The sequence below is a fragment of the Nomia melanderi genome, chromosome 3 (genome assembly GCF_051020985.1).
Source record: "Nomia melanderi isolate GNS246 chromosome 3, iyNomMela1, whole genome shotgun sequence".
Taxonomy (NCBI): Eukaryota; Metazoa; Arthropoda; class Insecta; order Hymenoptera; family Halictidae; genus Nomia; species Nomia melanderi.
Window position 1 is genome coordinate 7,655,509 of NC_135001.1, and position 20,602 is coordinate 7,676,110.

The following is a 20,602-nucleotide window of genomic DNA, read 5'->3' on the forward strand; positions in this document are numbered from 1 at the left end:
TAAACATTTTTACACAACAATTTGTTTTTAAAATAATTCGGACTATTTCAGCTCATTCAACGATTAATTTAAATTCACGAATTTAAAGATGTTAAATAACGGTAGTTTTAAATCCTAATATTAAAAATTACAAGTACAAAATAAATACCACGCATTTTAAAAAAAAGAAAGACATTTTTTGTTTGTATTAATTTACAAATTTTTAAATACTTTCACATGTATATTGTAGGTACAAAACATTTTATTAGAATACTAGAATATACCTTTGGAGTTTTTTTGTTTAATGATTTTTTATGTCGGTAAGAGGAAGTATAATATTCAAATTCAAATGTATGGAATTAATTTGTGTGTCATATACAAAGGCAACTTTTAGAAACCTATTTCTCTGTATACATACATATTGCTATTGCACAGCGCTTAGAAAAACATACTTAATTATTGATTTGTTATAATTACAACCTTGTTCGAGAGATTCACATTTTTTTAAGATTCAAGAGTCATGTACCCCCTTAAATAGAAAAATACATGGAGGATTTCGTCTGTTTCAAATCTAATTACCTAGCTGATAATTTTTGACATGTACAAAGAAATGGAACTTTCGAGACTGTACACGTAACATTGTCACAATGACCATTAAAGTAACGTTTCTCTTAATAGTTACATTGGAATAGTATTGTAAATCCCAACCAGTGCTTTGCGTTTATGGATCATCGACAAAGCGTATGTATAAAAGTTAAAATCTTTAATGTATTTCTAGGAGCCATATTGTGATGGATTAACATAAGCCACTTCTTTACGCATGTTTGTTGCTGAGAATCAAAGTGATATTTAATGCATTCATTGTCGTAGGTCACTGATGATCAATATTTTAATTTCTAATTATGCTACTAAACAATAAAAAAACATTTACACTTTTGTAAATATAATTAATAATGAAACAAAGATGAAAATTTAAACAAACATTTTATAACAAGAAATCAAACCAATGCTACGGTCAACATATTTAAGAGGCATGCTTTATCAACAAGAGCAATAATTTATAGTTGATTGTATATCTATGACCGTAGCGTGAGTGGAAACACGAAGACTACTGTTAACACATAAAGATACAACAAATATAATGCGGATATCGTGCTTTTGCAATTGAATCGAATCACTAATCGACTCCAGAAAGAATACTCAACGTGAATGTGTGAATTCCAGGAACTTAATAGCATCGGCTGGGATGTATATAGGAGAAAAAGTGAAACAAAGGGTAGTGTACAGACAGAGGAGTACATAAAACTGTATTAAGGTGCAGGACCAGCAGCTTCATGAGTTATCTTCATCAAAATCTGATAGAAAATCTTTGGTCCAGTCTTCTATCTTATCTACATTCTCAAGTGTAGAAGCTAGTACTCTTAAATTGTCCACACCGGACATTAATTGTCTGCAAATATATTAACATACTGTAACTAAAGTACTTTCTCTATAGAAATGTACTATGTTTAAGCAAAGTACATAATCTCACCTTAATGATACTTCTGCCGAAGAAGCAGCATTTCTTAAATCGTTGGCTAACCTTCTTACTGTTCGGTTCATATTCGAAGAATCACATTCTACTCTACCCCCCATTGCTATTCCTGCTTTAAGTTCATCATTCTCCAACCTTAAAGCTTTAATTTCTCGTTTTAATGATGTAATAGTACTTTCTGCATTCACAGCTCTTTTCTACAAAGGTAAATATTCAAACAAACAAAAGTAAAATGCACAAATACAATCTTGCACTTACTGTACTATATTTTAAATTGTCTTCAACCTGTTCCATAGCTTTTTCAAGATGTGCTGTTTCCTCTTGTTCCACCTCTCTTCTAGAGGTCAATTCGGATTTTAATAATTGAATTCTATAATAAATACAATAGAAATGAGTATTGCAATTTCATTTAATTTGATACCTGTATATTTACTTAGATGTACCTTTTAGACTTTTCACTGATTTCTTTTCTTGCCTGTTTTAGCTCATGGCGTAATCTTTCATTTTCTAATAATAGCTGTAAGCAATTTCAATATGTATCAATTACAAATTCTGTTTAACTAAAGTAGTTTTTTTTACAACCATACCCTTCTTTCTGTGGTCTCTGTATTATTTGAAACAGGACCAGAATCTGTAGAAATTGTTGTTTTATTGTGTATAGGACCATCGTTTAAAAAATCTGGCAAAGATTTTGGAACACTAGTTTCGTTAGGTCCAGAACAATCTCTTGCTGCAACGTTTGGACCTGAATCAGATTCAGTACCAAGTATTGGCAAATCTAATGGAAACCCTAAACAATAATAAATTACACACGTAAAATTTACTTGTTCCTTACTTATTCTTTGTTAAAATTGACTTGCACAATTATCAAAACAAAACCTGTTATTTTAGACATACCTGATGATTCTGGACGTTCTGTATTTCCTATGTTAGATCTATCAAAGATAGGTAAATTTAAATGGGCAGAACAACTCGCATTTGGTGGAGATTGATTACTAGGGGGTAATGTTTTTGCTATACTTCCAGTCAAATCAAACGATAGATCATACAAAATAGGTTCACTTTCTTCAGATTCATTTCTAAGCCTGGTTTGTCTCTGTTCTACACTGTTCAATGCAAAGTCTGGCAGATTATCTACATCTGAAGTGTTTTGTTGAGCGGATTCATGATTCAAATAACACTGCTCTAAAACCAGATGATCTTGCACAAAGTCTGGTAGTTCTGTTGGATTTCGGGAGTAGACTGTAGAATCCTTCTCCAATTTATTAGGACTTGGTGGTGGAGAAGGATAAACTTTTGGACGAGCTCCACCAGTATAATAATTTGTTTGGAGGGAGTTCTTCAGGAATTGTTTGAAACTAAACGGATTTTCCTCGCGTCGTGATACATCTTTATCTAGAAGAAATAAAAGAAATAGAATAATGAAATTCACTGTTAGATATATACCGCGACGGATACAAAGAAATCTAACCTGATTGTATGTTCATTTCAGTAGCTCTTCTAGTGGGATACTCGTTCGATATGATTCTACAGCTTCGGCATCCCGTGGACACCTCCTCCTCAGAAGACGATGATGACGAAAACTTCATCTTGTGCCACCTCACTTTCTTCGACATGGACCGAGAGCATTCATTATTTTTTTTACGATTCGCCATCATCTACGCGGAGGATCAACTTTACCGACAATCGTATCATTTGCGGTGCAGTCAAAACTGCACTTGACATTTGTCACCCGCTGACTGCGCTTGGATCAGGTTAGTCGTGTGACTTTTTCTTTCGTCTTCTTTTTGTCTGCCGATTTACTCGCGCTCTCTACGAACGTAAAAGAAATGTATGCCTTCGAGTCTTCTTGGCTCCGCTTCTCTTTCGTAACACGAAGTACTTATTGCGTGCAGTTTCTTATCTGAAACGGAGGCGCAAGGTGTTAGGTATACAGGTACATATTATATCGATGTCTTGTGGAATACTTATAGTGAGTTTCAATAATCGTGGTTCATTCAAGAAATAAGTGTTACTTGTATAGAGATCAGGTGGACTGCTAAATGATTGTATATTGGTTTCTGTGTGTAACAGGTACATTAAGGTTTCATCGAGTAGGTTATTAACCACGTGAGAATATCGTTCATCGCAACATTTTATATACGTTCTTACGAATGTATAGGGTGACTTTAATACAATGTCACAAGAAAAACCCTGTCGTGCGTGTACAGACTTCAAAACATGGGCAAAGATTCAAAAGAAAACGTTCCAATCTGAGAAGGTATAACTGATGTTTTTTGAATGAAAAGTTCTGTGCGGATTATAATTAACTATTCAGTGGGATATATACAAAGTGCCCCACTATGATCCTACCATTAGAACCTTTTAAATCGTTTATTATTCGAAATAACATTCGAGATCAAATTTAATCTATTCTGAGGACATCTTGTGATGAACACATAGCATTATGAACAGATTGCGTAGATAATACTTTATTATGTGCATTTGTGTTATTTTAAAATGAAATTAAACAATGTATATGTGATAACAGATGTTCTTATTATTTAATAATTGAACGATACATTCAAAATTAACGTAAATATTTGTATGTATACGTAGACTACCGATGTTTCAAAAATTTACATCTTTTTGGTAGTTTATAAAAATAAAAAATATACTATGTAATTGTAAAAAGTAGTATACACATTGGTATTTACATTGAATTTATTTTTATATATGTTTTTTCTTTATAATAGGAATCTGAGAAAAAACAGGAGCATAATCAATCTGTAAATAACAAGGGTAAACGTGATGACTGTCCTTTGGATAAGGATGAATTAGGTTCTAGAACATGGTCACTGTTACATACCATGGCAGCATATTACCCAGATCAACCAAGCGAAGCAGAAAAATCTGATATGAAACAATTTTTTCACACATTCTCTAAATTTTATCCTTGTTATGTATGTGCAGAAGATTTAAGGGAACAATTAAAGCAGTCCCCGCCACAGACTGACTCACAGAGAACATTGAGTCGTTGGCTTTGCAACATACATAATGAGGTAAACAAGAAAATTGGAAAACCTGAATTCGATTGTAATCTTGTTGATCAAAGGTGGAGAGATGGTTGGCTCGATGGTTCTTGCGACTGATAATAACTTACAATCGCTGACGGCTTTAAATGTTTATAAATGACCTATATGTGATATAAAATATTATGTAAGTTGATTGTTATAGATGCTTTTATGATAGGAATAATTATAGATAATTGTGTTATAAAAAAATACGTATTGATCTTTACAAAATTCGACAAAAATATTAATAAAAGTAGAATTATTATACAATCATAGTTACAGTAATTGTCACCTGTTTTAGAGTATAATCATTGGTAGGAAATAGGTGGTGGTAAATGTGAAATAGTAAATGCAGAATTCAATGTCCTAATCTGAGGTTCATAGCTATGGTTTTGTCCATCACCACCAACTGGCATAACTTGACATGTTCTGATATGAAATGGAAACCGTTTGTTAGCCATAGATGGTCGAGTAATATACAAAAACACTATATGTCCCACAAACACGATCCACAACGAGCATCCTTTAGCAACGCTTTCTCTTACCCAATCGTCTACTAACAAAGTAATGCAGAGCACCTAAGAAATTATAATTATTTTGAGGTGGAATTGTGACATTATGTGAAGCCATTATATAAAATATATTCAATATATACCGTTAGCGGATGGCACAGGAACCACGCTGACCCCAAAGAAAATAATGAGCCGTAAAAATGAAGTTTTGTCGACATTTTTTTAATTGTCTTCAAGCAACGAAGGGAAAAGACGATCCATGCGATCAGCTTTACAGCTATTAACATGTAGCCTGGTGGTGATTCGTAAATGTATAATACCAATCCAGGATCAAATACATCGGATTGGTAAATGTATAACGTGAACTGAAAGAAGGAAGTAAAACACACAAAACAGACAAGCCATCGAGTTTGTCTCGCTGTTAGAACACTTTTCGTCACCGTGAAACCAATCGCGAGTAGTAACATAAGTACGGTGAACAAAATATCTGAGCAGGCTTCTGAAAGTTGGCCTATCAAGGAAGCATTCTCTGATGCCATACCTTTCAAACCAAGATTCATGTAACTATAAATTTCAAGCATTATCCCGAATAATTGGAAAAGCAGGGAAGCTATATATATTTTGTAAGACACGTGTAATAGTCTCCTTGATTTCAATTGCACTGCTACATAGAAGCTTAATATAACAAGTATAACATATATACTACTGATTGCTATCAATTCTGGTAGTATATCTGAAATGAAGATGGATTCAGTTAAGTAATGTGTTTGACTACATTAGACCACGACAAAATTCCTCACAGAATTCATCTGCTGAGAAGTGTTCTCTCCAAAAATTGCCGGGCTGTGCATTCGTTAACGATATCCAATAGGAAATGTTCAATCCAGTTTGCGAAGAGCAATCTGCTAACGCAATAAACCACCATCTTGGGCGAGATGATCGAAACCTTCGATAGCTAGAACATCGCACCGTTAATCCGTCGTCCTCGCATCCTGATTTTTTTGGCATAAGCGTTGATAATGGTACTATTTGACCAATTCCATCCCATAGTATAGATTCTTTTTCCAAGCATGTTTTATTTGAGGGATAAACGCTGGGCCATTGATCGGGCGCGTCATAATACAATAATATTTTCAAATCCTTTTCCTCGCCACTTAATTCAAATTCATACCGAAATATACCTAGTTCTGTTAAAAAGCAGAATCTCGCTAGAAATGCCCAATTCTGAAAGAAGAAAGTAATTTCACTTATTAATTGACTGCTTTTCAATAGAATGCTTATAAGATACATAAAAGAAAATAATTTAAAATATTATTGAACAACGCAGATTAAAAACACTAATGAAAATGAAAATTCATGGAAAATTCGCAATACTTCGCGTGTAACTAAGCGTCCTTGAAGAATTTTCGTTTCTGACTGTGTACATAAAAACGGAAATATGCAAGAAAATAATAGCGATTTGAACATTCTTGACACTCGACCGCACAATATTTCTCGTGACTGTGAATATCAACATATCCTTATACGTTACCCGTTACCTGCTGCTTTCCTCATGATCAATATTTCCCTGCTACCTGCGGCTATAAGTTTCAATTATTCTATTGATTTTAATTGTAATGTGGAGACTCATAACAAATAGATTGAATGGTTAATCATGTTTTGAAAGGTGTACAGGAATATGTGATACTTTACCAGTTCCATATTTTTGAATTTTAATTTGAAACCGCCTAAATTTTGTGAGTATACAGTGTTGACATTTGCGTGACCATGACATTTAAATACTTGTTGCATAATAATATTGACATGACAAAATAGTGTATTTGCCGTAACTTGGTTGTTCCTAAGTATGCAAAGAATTGGAACTTTGAAATTGGATATTTGTATGTATTACTTTTTCTGTGAGTTATCTGTGTCCATCAGAAACAATACAATAGTTTCTAACTGCTAAATCAATATTGAGAGACTTTAGTTATTTCAAATAGATTTTTTATGATGTATTGACTGCTTAAAGTATATAAAGAATAGTTCATGATAGTAAGATATATGGTTAATTGAAATGAATATTTAAAAAATGAAATAATCGAGAAGGAGGAAGTAAATATTTACATTTTTTATAGGAAGATTCGTGTCAAGTAGAGCTTGAAAAAGATTTGATTTTGAAGCCATCTAGCGGTGAAATTAACGGAATGCCGCTGCAAATACACGTGCAAAATTAAAGGAGACCCATAGGCATTGTTGTTCATACAAGATGATTACAATAAAGTATTTGTCACACTTTTAATATTATTTATCAGTGATTTGTGTTGCTTTATCTTTTCAAAACAAATAGACTTAATGTACGAAGTATTATTCAACTTTGTTAACTTATATAGAGGTTACGAAAAACAATATAACCATGAAAAGCAATAAACAAAGCCATAAGAGTTTTAAAAGTAAATGTATATTACTGTATCTATTGTTTTAATGGGTCTTTTTTATTTATTAGTTCAGATTTTTATTTATACATTTTATTTCTAGCGTTGTGGCTTCAAGTTGATAAAGAAAACACAGATAAACATCAACTGTTTTTCAAAGAACATTCCATAAGAAACCAGAATCCTGAACATCCAAGAGGCAAAACATTATTTGTACTAAATATTCCACCCTATGTAACTACAGAAGCTCTAAAGAGTTTATTTGGAAAATGTTGTGGACCTATTTGTAATGTATTTTTTACTACTTCAAAAGGATTTAAAACAGCATATGTAGTATTTGAACAAGAATCTGCTTTAGAAAGAGCATTAGAGTTTCCAGAGGATAGTATTATAATATTAAATGATGACCACAACGTTTGTTTAACAGGATTAGCCAGTGGGTGATGATATATATGTTTTTTTGTTTAATTTATTATTTATGGTGAATCTTTAAATTTATTTGAATTATCTAAATAGAATGGTGTCAAGAATATAATAATTCAATCTGTGATGAAGAAGAAATGAAAAGAGAAATTGAAAATTATATGAATAATTATGATGAAAGAATAGCTAACAAATTAGCTAATGAAAAAGCTATAACGGAAGGAAACCAAGACAATGATGGTTGGATAACTGTGACTGGAGAAAAGAAGAGAGGACAGTTTGCTCTTGCTAGAAAAGAATCAGCTATTAACAAATTGCAGCATAAGGAACAACAAAAGGACAAGAAGAAACAGTTGATTAACTTCTATACTTTCCAAATTCGAGAAAGTAAAAAACAGAGTAAGTATTTTTATGAAATACATGTGTAATACTTATAAGAAACTTTAGTATGTACTTGGAGCATTTTATTATATCTTCTATTTATAGATCTGGCAGAGCTAAGAAAGAAATTTGAGTTGGACAAGAAGAGGCTACAAGATTTAAAGTCAAAAAGGACATTTAAACCATTTTAATTAAATAGGGTCTTTATATAAAGCATTTGGTAGATACAAAAAATATTACACTAATTTTCTAATTTTAATGTAAATTTGACATTTATTATAACATACAAATTTTGTTTACATTAATAACTACTACAGACATCTGTTGTGTTGCAATTCAATTTATGTACAAAATATGAACAATGTAAGCTAAAATAACTATTTCAGTAAATCAAGAAGCTTTATTTCCATAAGTCTGCAATGTCCATTCAATCAGAAAGTGTTGATATGCTAAAGGTTGTAACAAAGCCAATAGTTCCTCTAAAAACGTAAAATAACTAATTAATTAATATAATTCACACTGAAAGGGACAAATTATAAAAATACCTACGTTTGTTTCCATAAATGCAATTTGCAGACATTGCTGCACTTATAGCTTGTGCAAGTCGTTCCATAGCTAAATCACGTGCAGGTAGACTAGCGGTTGAATGTGATCCCAAATTGCTGCTTAAAGCACGTGTTGTGGCTGCAAAATGCTGTGCTGAAATTGCATGCTTATTGTTTCCACTATTCTTTAATCTTAATACTGAATCCATAAGTAGCTGTTGAATCTTAGAATACAGTTTCTTTTGTTCTTGACAATTTTCTGTGTTCTTTAAACGAAGGGGACATAAAATGCACCACCTGACAAAAAAAACTAACAGAGGTCATCTTTTATACTTAATATTCTATATCAACAAATAACAGTTACACATTCTATATTTTATCTTTGTGTAATTATAGTTGCTATCCCTATCAGTCATATTCAATTATGATAAATAATTCATTCTATTTACCTGAATAAGCCTGCTATGGGTGTAATAGGTGTCATTGGAATGCCACCAGTAGGCAAGGCTGGATTATCCATTAAAGGTGTTAAAAGAAGACTTGGATTTTCATCAATCCATTCTCCTACTAATCTGAGCAGTTCAGTAGGTGGATCTTTATCTTCATAGACCTCACCTATTGCCGTCAGTAAGTTGGCCGTGAAATGTGGTGCAAGAATGGGAAGCTGCTTCAATTTATCAATAGACTTTGGAGTAAGGACAAAGTAATCATTAAGTACATGCCTTGCTAATCCTACACTCTGTGGAGAGGTAGAACCTAACTGTTGCATCCAAATTCCAGTTGCATTCAATACTGCTTTATTTTGTGTAGCTATTGCAAATGATACTAAATTCCCCAATAATTTGTTCCTGGGACTATCTGCTGGGAAAAGGGATAAAAACACCGCGTTTCGTACAGCAGCACTTCCTCCTGGACTTTGAAAAAAATCACTGAGTACTTCTATTAATTGCAATTCTTGTATAGCTATAGTCATATTGCGTTTTTTTCGCCTTTCTATTTCGCCGAATACGAATTCCGATATTAAATCCAACTGCAAGCCGATTTGATTTCCTGGTCTCCATAGTACCTCTTTAAAGAAATTACGATACATGTTTGTACACAAGAATATGTTTATATTTAAATCTGCTAACCCTTTTAGACCATCTTACCGATCATGCATAAAGCTTCCCTAGCGCAATATGGAAAATCTAATTTTCGTAAATTCTGTTTTATATCATTCCCAGCCATTAATGTATATAGGTGGGCCTAAGGTATAGATACATCGAAAGTAAATAATACAATCGCTTGACACTTTATCAACGACCGAAGACCACCTTAGGTTTTCTTCAACTAATGTTTTCAATTTTCATGAACTATACACATTCCTAGAAGTTGAGGGAATATATTTTGATTGGTGCAATCTAGTTAACACGGGTTTCAATTATTGAGCGATCAATAAGTTGTTTTGCATTGTTAAAATATTAAGTCTCAAGCAAAATTTCCTTATTTTTCCATATTCGTTTCGCAATACACTATTATTTGTTACATTAGATGCCAGTTTAGGAGATTACTATTTTGCATACATCGAATATCAGTAATGGCTGCGTCACTCAACGCGTTGACTATTTATTAATTAACAATCTTGTACATGCTAATGTATACATATAGACAACACATGTCAAACAACTGACTTAATGTTACATAGAAAAATGATACGTAACTAGTGACACAAGTCTAGTAGTAACAGAATCGAATAACCAACTAACTATTAAAACTTTCGAGAATATTAAGTAGAGCTCATAGACCTCTAGCGGCGAATGGAGGTACACGCCGTGAAACAGACGTCCAATCTGTAGCGCCACCTCCGACTAGGTTGCGAACCATATTGTTAGTCAAAACAATCGCCGAATTCACGGTCTATTTTTAGGTGGCACCCATCAAGCTACAGTACTTCACCATTTTTCGCGTACACCGAAAAAAGCTATATAGTCGGCAGCTACCGCGGCGACGGTCTACCGATCTCGGAAAAGTTCAACGACCCCGCGGTATAATTGTGACAAGAGGAGCGACCGGCCATGTTTATATCGTGGTGAATTTCGAGGTAGCGGCCTGAGACCCGAGACGAATTTATCCACGTGTACTCGCTCGATCCTTATCCCCTGTACCTGACCTCCAGTACGGTGTCGGAAGCGTTCGAGTGATGGAGTCCAGCGAGAGGGGTGAGTGGATCTGCCTGTGAAATAAAATCGCGGCAATATTGAGCCTCTGACACAAATCACGACCTGGGGGCAATGGCAGTGTCAGGGTCGGAACGGAACTAGTTCAGTGACCGCATTCGCGGTATTCGACCGCGATATTACCGGTGATTTTCACGACTCGTTTCTTTTCTATGCATCCTTCAACCTCTACGAGCATAATATTCTTGATTGGTAAAGGCTTCCTGTGAAAATTAACTTTCAGCCGAATCTATGTCACGCATCTTACTTTTGATCTTGACTGTACACTCTACTCTTGGCTCGATCCCTACGCGTGTCTCTCTTATATATGCACCTACATGCCTGTATACATATGAACAGAAGATTTGAGAAAGTGTAATTCCCGGCTCCTCAACGGCTCAATAAAGTTTTCTCTTATGCGGCAGTGTCGGGGGTTGATGAGCTCTGTGGAAGTGGATGCAACGTGTTTCCGAGATTTTTTCTTTGACGTTTGAGAAAGCCGCTTGCTCAGACGACTACGTTCTGCGTTACGCAATAGTGTAACGGCGTGTCTTTAACCTAGATAGTGTCTCGCGTACAGTGAATTGAAGCCACGGTACCGCTTGACAGAGACACGTGAGAATTATTATCGCCTGACCGAGTCGAGCATGTGTTGCAACGTGGCGACACCTGTCGACCATTCGTGCACGTCCTACCTCAAGCCAACGCGAATTAACCCCTTTCCCCTCTGCGTCATTCTGTTCAACCCCTTACGTTCTGCGCACGGACCTCCGAAGAACTTTATGATGTCGGTATTTTATTTTCATTTTATTGCTTCAATTGTTTTTTTTTCGATGTTAATGGATTATTCATGTTGCTGTTTATCGCGGAATACTGATAATAGCTCTTTATACTGCAGAGTAAAAAAAATATTTAATTCATTTGTTTTTGAAAAATGGTTCAACGTTCAGTAACGGTTACTTTGAGAAATTAAGCAATGCTTAATAATAATCTGAATATAAACAAGTGTCAAATAGGGAACGTCGCGTGAAACATTTTAAATGATATTATTGTGTGCAAATGATTTTATTGTTATCTCACCGCTACGCATTTCGTCACTCGTGCGCATTTTAATGACGTAAAATGTACTTCGAATTTTCTGTGTTATAATATTATTTCATATGAGGTACATTTAACACGTTCGTTGCCAGCGTTAAATATTTGTGACGATCGTGTTCCTATATTTTATATAATAAAACTGAAATTAATCCTACAGATATTGTTATTAGAAATTATAAACTACGACATTATACTTAGTTTCAGTTTCATTTTTCGAATATTTTGTTTAGATTTATTGGATCGAAGGAAATATTATAATTGAGGAGACCATCACCGAAATAAGCGCTGATTGCGAACGTGTTAAAGCTTGGAGAGATCAAGTCAAGAACTGTTCAGGTTAGGAATATTCAGTTTTAAATATCTAGCAAATTATAATATCGGTATTTAGATTCATATTCGTTTGCGTCTCGTGTATAATGAAGGGGTCTTTTTTTTGTCGGAGCTATTTGATGGTATCGTTTTATCATGTTTACCTTCGCGTTCTGGGGAGTGAACTTTATTAAATTCTTGGAATCTCCTCGTCGCCAGGGGGCGCCCTCGCGTTGTTGTTCTCTGTCTCTTATTTTTAATCTACCCTTTTCATCTTTTGTTCCTTTCTGGGATGTTTTTTTCCCCTGTTAGACTCTTCCTTGTTATATAAGTCCAAGGACGAACTGCACGGCTGCACACAACATACATACACACGCTCGCACGTTCGCACACGTCTCTCCCCTAGTGGTTACGTTGGTTTTCCCCTCTTCTTCCAACCTGTGCTCTGTTGTCTTCCTTTCTCTTTTCTTCTTTTTATACTTCCGTCTTGTCGTACTCTTCCCCTCCCCTTTCCTTCATCTCTTTCAATCTCCCCTCCCTAATCTACATTCTTCTCTATTCTTTGCCTCACTGTTGCCATATTATATTGGCCGGCTCTGCCATGTTAGCCGCGCACCGGTTACACCTCTTCGTTCGTCTGTCTTGTTGCGTGCACCGGCCTCCGTGTAACGCTCGCACGAATGATTTCTGCTGTGTCTAGCCTGTTGCCTGACGGTGTGAGCCGGTAGGGAAATATTGAAACTGTTCCTGTACCGCTCCAATGATTTTTGCCCCCAGCAAATCTTGCCAAAGTAAATGGACCAAGCGGTAAGAATTGATTTCCCTCTGTGTAATGAACAAGGGTTCTCAAACGTGACACAGCGAGACTGCGTTGATTACTTCTTTCTAAATATTTAATCCGCGATACCTTATTGAACAGACATCATTCAACTAGGTAAGGCCATCAGTAATTGACCCGGTATCAGTAGTTATCCATTTTCAGGAAACTGTAAGAAATAAGGTTTTTAACAGTAATAATCTTCCTCTTTTACCTGAATTCAATTGTTTATCATAAAAACTAACAATTTAGTTCATTAACGTTGGTTGTATGCCTCTAACTTCCAACACGAAATTAACTTCTTTTCATTTGTATTTGTCACCTCAATTAAATTAATCACCGTTAGTGTTTTTAGTTTTACTATAAGTGGTCAACTATTAACTAATATATGGTCAATTACTAGTTCTCTCGTTTTCAAGGATGGTCAACTTCTGACGCAAGTATTGGACTTTCAAAAATGTCTATAACATTTGAAGAAGAACTTGTAAGAAGTTCAAACAGCATTTTCACGCACAGTCTCTCTATTTAATAAAGAAGCAAGCGTTTACTATTATTCACGCAGAGAATTTTTCTTAACTGGTCAACTATTGGTGCTTCTACCTTAATTTCACATTTTTCAATTTTCACTCAGTCAATGATGTTACAAGGTGGCATTATTAGGGTGTACGAAATACTACGGACATCTCGTTTCTGTAGTTTGACTTTCCTTCGTGATTCGACGAACGAATTTTCAAGTATTATGTTTCGTTGCGGTCAGACTATTGTTGCTGCAGATCCACGGCAATTAGAGGGTATTGATTTATCGACAGCGGCTAGAGTAGCGTTCCACACAAACTGGAAAGATGGATAATCGTTGGCCTTGCACGGGATTATACCTGGTCAGGCTATTGTGTGTGGTTCCGTGTCCACGGTGGAATCGTACGAATTTGTGCGTTAAACCGGGCGTATTACATGGCAAATTAAACGTTCCGTTTCGGGGGGACGAAAATGATGGGCTCGCAATTATTAATGCACCCCGGAAGTCACGCCGGTGTATCGATTCGCCGCGAATCGTGTTATTAGTATCGTAGTCTTGTTCCATGGGGTGAGATTCACCTGGGAATGAAATTTTTATAACAAAATTTCTAATCATATTTATACCACACTATAAATTTATACAGTATATCATGTTACTGTAAAGTTATATAGAATAATAATTACATAATTGTCAGCAGGTGTAAAGAACAGAACACGAGAATCTCATTTCTTCGTTTTTCTGTACAACATCAGCTGGAACTGTTATCTCTTGAGATGTATGCAGTTCTCTCGTATTGCAAGAATCTAATAGTAAAATTAGCAATTACAGTGACTTATTTCTAATTTTGTATAAGTAAAATACAAATTAAAACAATACATTTCGTGAGATTTGGAGGGTTTCTTATTGTTTTACCTATACAAATGCATAAATTTGTTTTTGAGAAACGATGGAGAAAAATAGGAAGTCGATTTTCCGAGTAACTCGAGGTTACAGGACGTTGAACATTTTTCGTTGCTCGTAGAGTCGCTTCGTCCTGCCCCGTCCCGTCCCCGTGCCGTTCTGGCCTTGTTTTCGCGCGGTGCGTTTTTGCGGCATCGTCTAGCCGGCTGTTCTATTTGAACTTCGTCGAACGAGTCAATTAGCAAGCTGCCCCAACAACTGCCGGCGTCGTTTTCTTTTGCTCGAACTGTCTGCTTGTATGCGAGCGATCTACACACGGTGTCTCCGAAACACCGACTCGAATCGACGAAATGGAAACACTTGATTGTTCGAAGTTGCACAATCGAAAAAGATAAACTTTAATCTACAACCGTTGGAATCATAAAAACACTTGCATCCAATAATACTCGAAAGACGAATATTCTAATACCACAAAAGTTAACGATTAACAACAGACAAGTAACATTTAATTTATATTCGAGACAAGTAAATAACAGTTAGATTCGTCAAATGCAGTTGAAAGTTTTCTCTCAGATTAAAGTGTACAATTGAATTTCCCGAATACCGAGGTTCCACTGTGTTCAGCAGTTCTATATCATTAACCCTTTGCACTCGAGAGGTGACTCTTACTCACCACCTGATTTCATACAGTATGACTATAAAATTTGATATTTAATATTATACCTTGCGTGACATATCAATTTTATTAAAATAAAACAGTTTGTTGCTTGATTTACGTAGGATTTCTCTTCGAGTTAGTTTCACAAAATATCTTCTTTATCTCATCAGAAAATGTTAAAATATTTCTAGCGAAAAATTTCCGTGTGCAAAGAGTTAATTCAGATTCTAAGATTATACCCTAGGATGTATACAATTCAATTTTGCGAACAAATTTTGAAAAGATTCTTCTGGAGTCGTCTAATTACATCTGGATCTCGAATCTCTAATCATTTCTAGATCTTGATCCGTTCCAATTTCGACAATTCGTGTCGACGGTAGCGCCCAGGTTCCATCCTGAACTGGCGACACGGATCCCGGTTCCGGCGAGCCAATTAACGAGATAGAATTCGCGTGCGTGGGCAGCGCGTCGCCGCTATTTAGATATACACACCACGGTATCGCGTCAGGATGTCCTGAAATCCTGTCACGCTCGTCAAGGATAAAATGGCGCCCCTTTTCCGCCGGCCGGCGCCGCGAACACTCTTCGCGATTTCAATAAATAAATCGGGAACGATAATCCCCTGTCTTTCAGCCACGGCGGTCGTCATTAGCCGCAGTTAATCGCAAAGGGAACAGCGATGCTGCTCTGTACTGGCGAACGGTATGAATTATCCGATTGTATTCACAGTTTGCGCGAAACAACGTTCCTTTCGCAGTCTGTTCTGCAATCATTGAAATGGAAAATCGATTCAATCTCTTCGAGTACATGGGCTGCTAGCAATGGTAATTACATTAACCCTTTGAGCACTGAATAATCCCAGCCGAAACGTTCCGTGCGAACGGAATATTTGTTTGTTTATCCGAAGATCGATGAATTATATTAATTCGTACATTAATTAGGTTGTCATTGAATTGTAATTGCAATTCTCCAGTTTCGGCGAATTGAATAATAATAAAGACCTATCTATGCATTTGAAATGTTATTCGGAAACTAGGAGAACATATTCTAATAATAATTTTCTTACAATATTCTCAACCTTAAAGGTATCCTTGACAAAATCGAAAACGACGACTTAACGAGGGCTTTATCATTCCATCCAGCAGTCTCGCTGCCAAGCACGGATACATGAAAAAACAATTGCAACCTTAAAATATGTATGAACTAATTTCCTGTTTTCTGATATTATATTCATAATTGAATTTCCTCTGTGAAATAAACAACATTTATTTGGAGCAACTGGCAATCTACGATAATGCTTGGAGTGGTAAGGGTTGATCGGAGTTGAACAGAAGCATAGGTGCTCCGTCTCTTATCGATCGTTACTCGTTTATCGCTAATCCGTGGACACGAGCGGCGACGATCATTACGCCGCCAATCGCTCGAAATAATTAGCCCGCGATTGTCGCCGTGAATTGCGCTCGTGATTTTCGCGGTAGCTGGGGTCGAACGAGCAAGCAGGATCGCTCGACCCTGTCCCGTCCCATTCACGTAAACCGAGCGTGTACCGATGATCACTTTACACACGCAGAGTCTGTTACGCCACACGTTCTACATGCTGGTAGCGATTAAGATAGGACGACTATTGCGCGAGCCACAGCCGTTTCAGTTCACCGGCTCAAGGCTTAAGGATCCTAGGCAAATTACCGAGGGGATTCCCCGTTGAGGACAATTTCGGCGACAGAATCGTTACGAAATTCAACCGGGTCTTGCTGGTCAATCTACCGAGAAATTCGGGGATGTATCTCATAAAAGGGTCCACGAGGGATTCATTTCCGAAGTGTCCAGGGAAATTTTACAAGAGGATTATGTGGAGAGCCGGGGATCATTTCGTGAGATCGATTCAACGAGAGATCTGGAGATCTTTTATAGGAGGAATCGCGAAGGATTTCGCAATGAGATTACGAGGGAAATTTCCTGTCGAGTTTGAGATTCCTCGCAGTTAGCTGTTCGTAACTCTTTGGGAAATTTTAATAGCAGTTTTCATCCAGGATTTAGGTCTTATACCTATGGGAAGTGTAAAGAAGACGGGAATCCCAAGAGAAATTCCGTGACGCATAAGAATCGAGAATTTGGTGAAGTTTACAAGGGATCCAAATTAAACGGGTCTGTTTTATAATCAAATCAACGCCTCGAGCTCGCTCGCGACTTGTTTTTACATCGAAATCAAATGTGACGGCAAAAAATGTGGATAACATTAAATCGTATTCGACTACGTAGAAAAAACACAACCGTTTCGTGACCTTGCTCTGTTTTTTTTGTCATTTTAATGAAGTAATTTGTTTGCCTGTTACATAACCGATGCACTCCGCGCTCTCCCCGCGCGCGATTGTTACGATAACCGCGATAACTTCGACGGATCTGTCTTCATCTCTACGGGAGATGCTTGAAACATATCTTGCGCGGTCATTGGAATCACCGAGATTGGAGTCTTCGTTTTATTTCTCACAGGGACCGTTTCGAGATTACACGGTTACGCCGAAGAATTTGTTCTATAAAAAGCAGAAAAGAGATATTTCCAGCGTACGGTATTAAAAAAAAGAAAAATCAAAATTATCTCGAAGATGAGGTCGTTTCGAAGCACAGTTGCTTGATTTCTTTAAAATGTTCATCGTGTGAGGATTAGATTATAGTCGTTACAACGAACAGTCGAGTCGCTGTTACATTCGTCGATCAATAATCCATCGGTTTATCGATGATTTCATGTCATTTTGAGGAAGCTCTTTATCTTGATGCTCCAACAATGTCCGTGTTGTTCCAACGTATCGGCATTCCACATCTTCGTTTATTGATACGAACGTCACCGAAGATCTTACCCTAACTCAAAATACGCTCAACCACGACAGGAAAAAACCGCTAAATTATCCTTCGTTGGGAATAAATTCGTTTATCGATCAATTTCTCTCCAACTTTACGTCCTCAATTTACTCTTTTTTCCGCTTTTCATTTCTTTTTCGTTTACTGTCCACAATTCACTCTTTTTTTCTTGTTTTACTTTTTCCCATTAACATCCTCGAATTATTCTTCTTTCGTTTTTCACTTATTTTTCGTTTATTACTCTCAACTCAATCTCTTTCTGTTGTTCCATTCCTTTCCGTTTACCAATCTCGAATTCTTCAATTATTAAAAAAAAAATTCTTCTTTCCTTTGCCACTACTCTTTTACGTATCGCCCTCGATTCGTTCTTTCCTCGCTTTTTTCCCGTGACGAGGATAGTGCCATTACCACGAACATTCGCAGACACGATCGCAGACCCATTTCGAACAATATCGTCCATTTCCGCAAAACCGCTCGATCAAGATCGCGCCAGCCCGATTCCTTCCGCTCGTCGATTTATTACGGGCAATAAACGAGGAACTACTCGTTCTCTTAACGATTGAACGCGGCTATTCCTGCATCGATCCGCGGAATATAAATATCCGACAACGACACATCAGACCGAATGTATTTAACGAAACCGCCCGGCAGAGCTGGCCGATCGTCGCGAACGCGAAAAAACGAGAGAAATGCTAACGAGCGGTCGTTCTTGATCGTCGACCCGCGGTGAATTTCCGACGACGCCGATCGTACTACATACGTGACCAGCGCAACGATTCCGCACGTGGGGAACGAAAGCGGCGAAGCGACGAACGAAAAACAAAGAAGGGAAGAGAACAGACAGAGAACGCGACGAATTCGTTTTTATTACACATTACAGAGCCGCCGCGATAAACGCGTTACGCGTCACCGCACGATAACGACACGCTCGCTCTGTGTCAATACTCGCGGATTCGCCCGACGACGCGGTCGTTCACGACGGAAATTTTTTATCTTCGTTACCAGTTTTTTCCCCTCCCCTTCGATCGGTATTGCAATTACGTCTCGCGCGAAACGTTAGCTTCGATAGCGATAATTAATTAACCAGTTAGCTGTTTCTGACGAATATAACTGGTTAAAGAAATATTCATTTTCGAAACAACCAATTTTATGGATGTACACAGAAAATTATTTGTAGATACAAACACGTACCAGAATAAGATACACACTTTTCAAACAGGTCGCAACGGATAACTGGTTAATGTAGTTTTGAATAAAAATATTTCAATGTTGCATGCGTCTATGCACCGTACGAATAATCTTTACCGCTGAATTCGTAAGCGGCATTAGTACTAGCGGCACGAATCATCTGAGTATTTGCTGTATACGAGTTGAAATAATTCTTGCCGTTAGAAACGTTAGTTACAGATGTAACAGCGGTAAGAATCATCCGAGCAGTAAATGCCTTCACACTAAAACATCTCACCTGTCCGCTGCGAAAACTTTTTATCTTGATTCACGGTTTTTTCCTTACGATCGATATTGCAATTGCGCTTTGTTCGTTCCGCATCCCTGATAATAATACAGTGAATACTGGATAATTCCAACACTCATCAAGACCGGGAGGTCGCAATTATGAAGAGGTAGAATCGAAGCCACCCCAAGTGATTCGTATAGTTTTAGCACTAGAACTACCAGATGGGTCAAAATGACCCATTCCTTGATTTTTTCTTTCACAATTACTGAAAAGTTACAGATGCTTCTCTGAGAAATTTAAAAACCTGATTTAGTAATACCTACACTGAAATATAAGCCGACTGAAATCTTAATAAATACACGGTTACAAGTTTTATAAAGAAATTTGGAAAAATCAGTTTAAGTGCTTGGTAGTTTCAGTGTTAAACGAAAGAAAAATATTTCAACGTTTACGCATCTATGCACCGTACGATCAATGTTTGCCGCTAGGTCCGTAAGCATCCCCGGTAGTAGTAAAATGAATTATTTGGGCGTGTACTCTGTTCTAGTCTAAATACTGTGGGTTGTTCACAACATGAGCCTCGGGACGGTATAAGAACATGGGTCACTCGTTAGGGATTTGGTTTATGTTTTTGATTGCTTACGTGTGTATTCCGACGGAGGAAAGACTTCGCTTGTCCCAAAAGCTAAAAGGTCAAGGAAACTGGAAGGAACACCGAATGCGCCGGAGTGAGATGTAACGATAGAAAATAAAACTCATAATGTCGCCAACTTCATTTTCTATCGTTACATCTCACTCCGTTGCATTCGGTGTCCTTTCCAATTTCCTTGCCTCCCTGACTTTTTAGCTTTTAGGACAAAGTCTTCTCCGTCGGAATATAACCGTATTGACGAATAAAAAAATAGTATCGAAAATGAGATGAAAAAAGATGGCTGACCAATGGTATCCGCATTCC

General features: G+C 36.8%; 6 protein-coding genes across 11 annotated transcripts in view; 3 read left to right on the plus strand and 3 right to left on the minus strand.

The window, feature by feature from the left end:
* Positions 1-154: 154 nt before the first annotated feature.
* On the minus strand, positions 155-3,171 carry l(3)04053 (lethal (3) 04053). The gene is made up of 7 exons (XM_031987427.2): positions 2,985-3,171; positions 2,411-2,908; positions 2,101-2,303; positions 1,957-2,030; positions 1,772-1,883; positions 1,511-1,710; positions 155-1,429 (listed from the first exon to the last, which is right to left on the minus strand). The coding sequence occupies exons 1-7, from the start codon at positions 3,169-3,171 to the stop codon at positions 1,312-1,314; spliced, it is 1,392 nt and encodes a 463-aa protein (XP_031843287.1). The 3' UTR covers positions 155-1,311.
* Positions 3,172-3,623: 452 nt separating this feature from the next.
* Positions 3,624-5,536, plus strand: Alr (Evr1_Alr domain-containing protein Alr). 2 transcript variants are annotated; one of them, XR_004235998.2, is made up of 3 exons: positions 3,624-3,773; positions 4,249-4,711; positions 4,868-5,536. XR_004235998.2 is itself a non-coding variant. In XM_076365524.1 (2 exons), the coding sequence occupies exons 1-2, from the start codon at positions 3,690-3,692 to the stop codon at positions 4,642-4,644; spliced, it is 480 nt and encodes a 159-aa protein (XP_076221639.1). In that variant the 5' UTR covers positions 3,624-3,689; the 3' UTR covers positions 4,645-5,536. The 2 variants fall into 2 exon arrangements, 1 of the variants encoding a protein (XP_076221639.1); XM_076365524.1 differs by having other exon boundaries at positions 4,249-5,536.
* On the minus strand, positions 4,875-7,244 carry LOC116431674 (transmembrane protein 145). Of its 3 annotated transcripts, none has more exons than XM_031987466.2 (4): positions 7,185-7,244; positions 5,879-6,302; positions 5,222-5,811; positions 4,875-5,144 (listed from the first exon to the last, which is right to left on the minus strand). In XM_031987466.2, exons 1-4 carry the CDS (start codon positions 7,242-7,244, stop codon positions 4,875-4,877), a joined length of 1,344 nt encoding a protein of 447 aa, XP_031843326.1. The 3 variants fall into 3 exon arrangements, with proteins under 3 accessions (XP_031843326.1, XP_031843300.1, XP_031843319.1); XM_031987440.2 differs by lacking the exon at positions 7,185-7,244 and adding an exon at positions 6,771-6,908; XM_031987459.2 differs by lacking the exon at positions 7,185-7,244 and adding an exon at positions 6,453-6,597.
* A 114-nt stretch (positions 7,245-7,358) lies between these two features.
* On the plus strand, positions 7,359-8,551 carry LOC116431757 (ribosomal RNA-processing protein 7 homolog A). The gene is made up of 4 exons (XM_031987655.2): positions 7,359-7,510; positions 7,596-7,928; positions 8,009-8,314; positions 8,402-8,551. Exons 1-4 carry the CDS (start codon positions 7,474-7,476, stop codon positions 8,485-8,487), a joined length of 762 nt encoding a protein of 253 aa, XP_031843515.1. The 5' UTR covers positions 7,359-7,473; the 3' UTR covers positions 8,488-8,551.
* Positions 8,542-10,699, minus strand: LOC116431751 (integrator complex subunit 15). Its single transcript, XM_031987605.2, has 4 exons — positions 9,990-10,699; positions 9,291-9,909; positions 8,846-9,138; positions 8,542-8,775 (listed from the first exon to the last, which is right to left on the minus strand). Exons 1-4 carry the CDS (start codon positions 10,066-10,068, stop codon positions 8,687-8,689), a joined length of 1,080 nt encoding a protein of 359 aa, XP_031843465.1. The 5' UTR covers positions 10,069-10,699; the 3' UTR covers positions 8,542-8,686.
* A 190-nt stretch (positions 10,700-10,889) lies between these two features.
* Positions 10,890-20,602, plus strand: part of usp (retinoid X receptor ultraspiracle) — an 83,935-nt gene continuing 74,222 nt past the window's right edge. For all 3 annotated transcript variants that reach the window (XM_031987496.2, XM_031987593.2, XM_076365522.1), the window contains exon 1: positions 10,890-11,039. Coding sequence is in view for 2 of the 3 variants with exons in the window: in XM_031987593.2 (XP_031843453.1) it covers positions 11,021-11,039 (19 nt within the window). In the remaining variant the exon portion in view is untranslated. The remainder of the gene's footprint in view (positions 11,040-20,602) is intronic.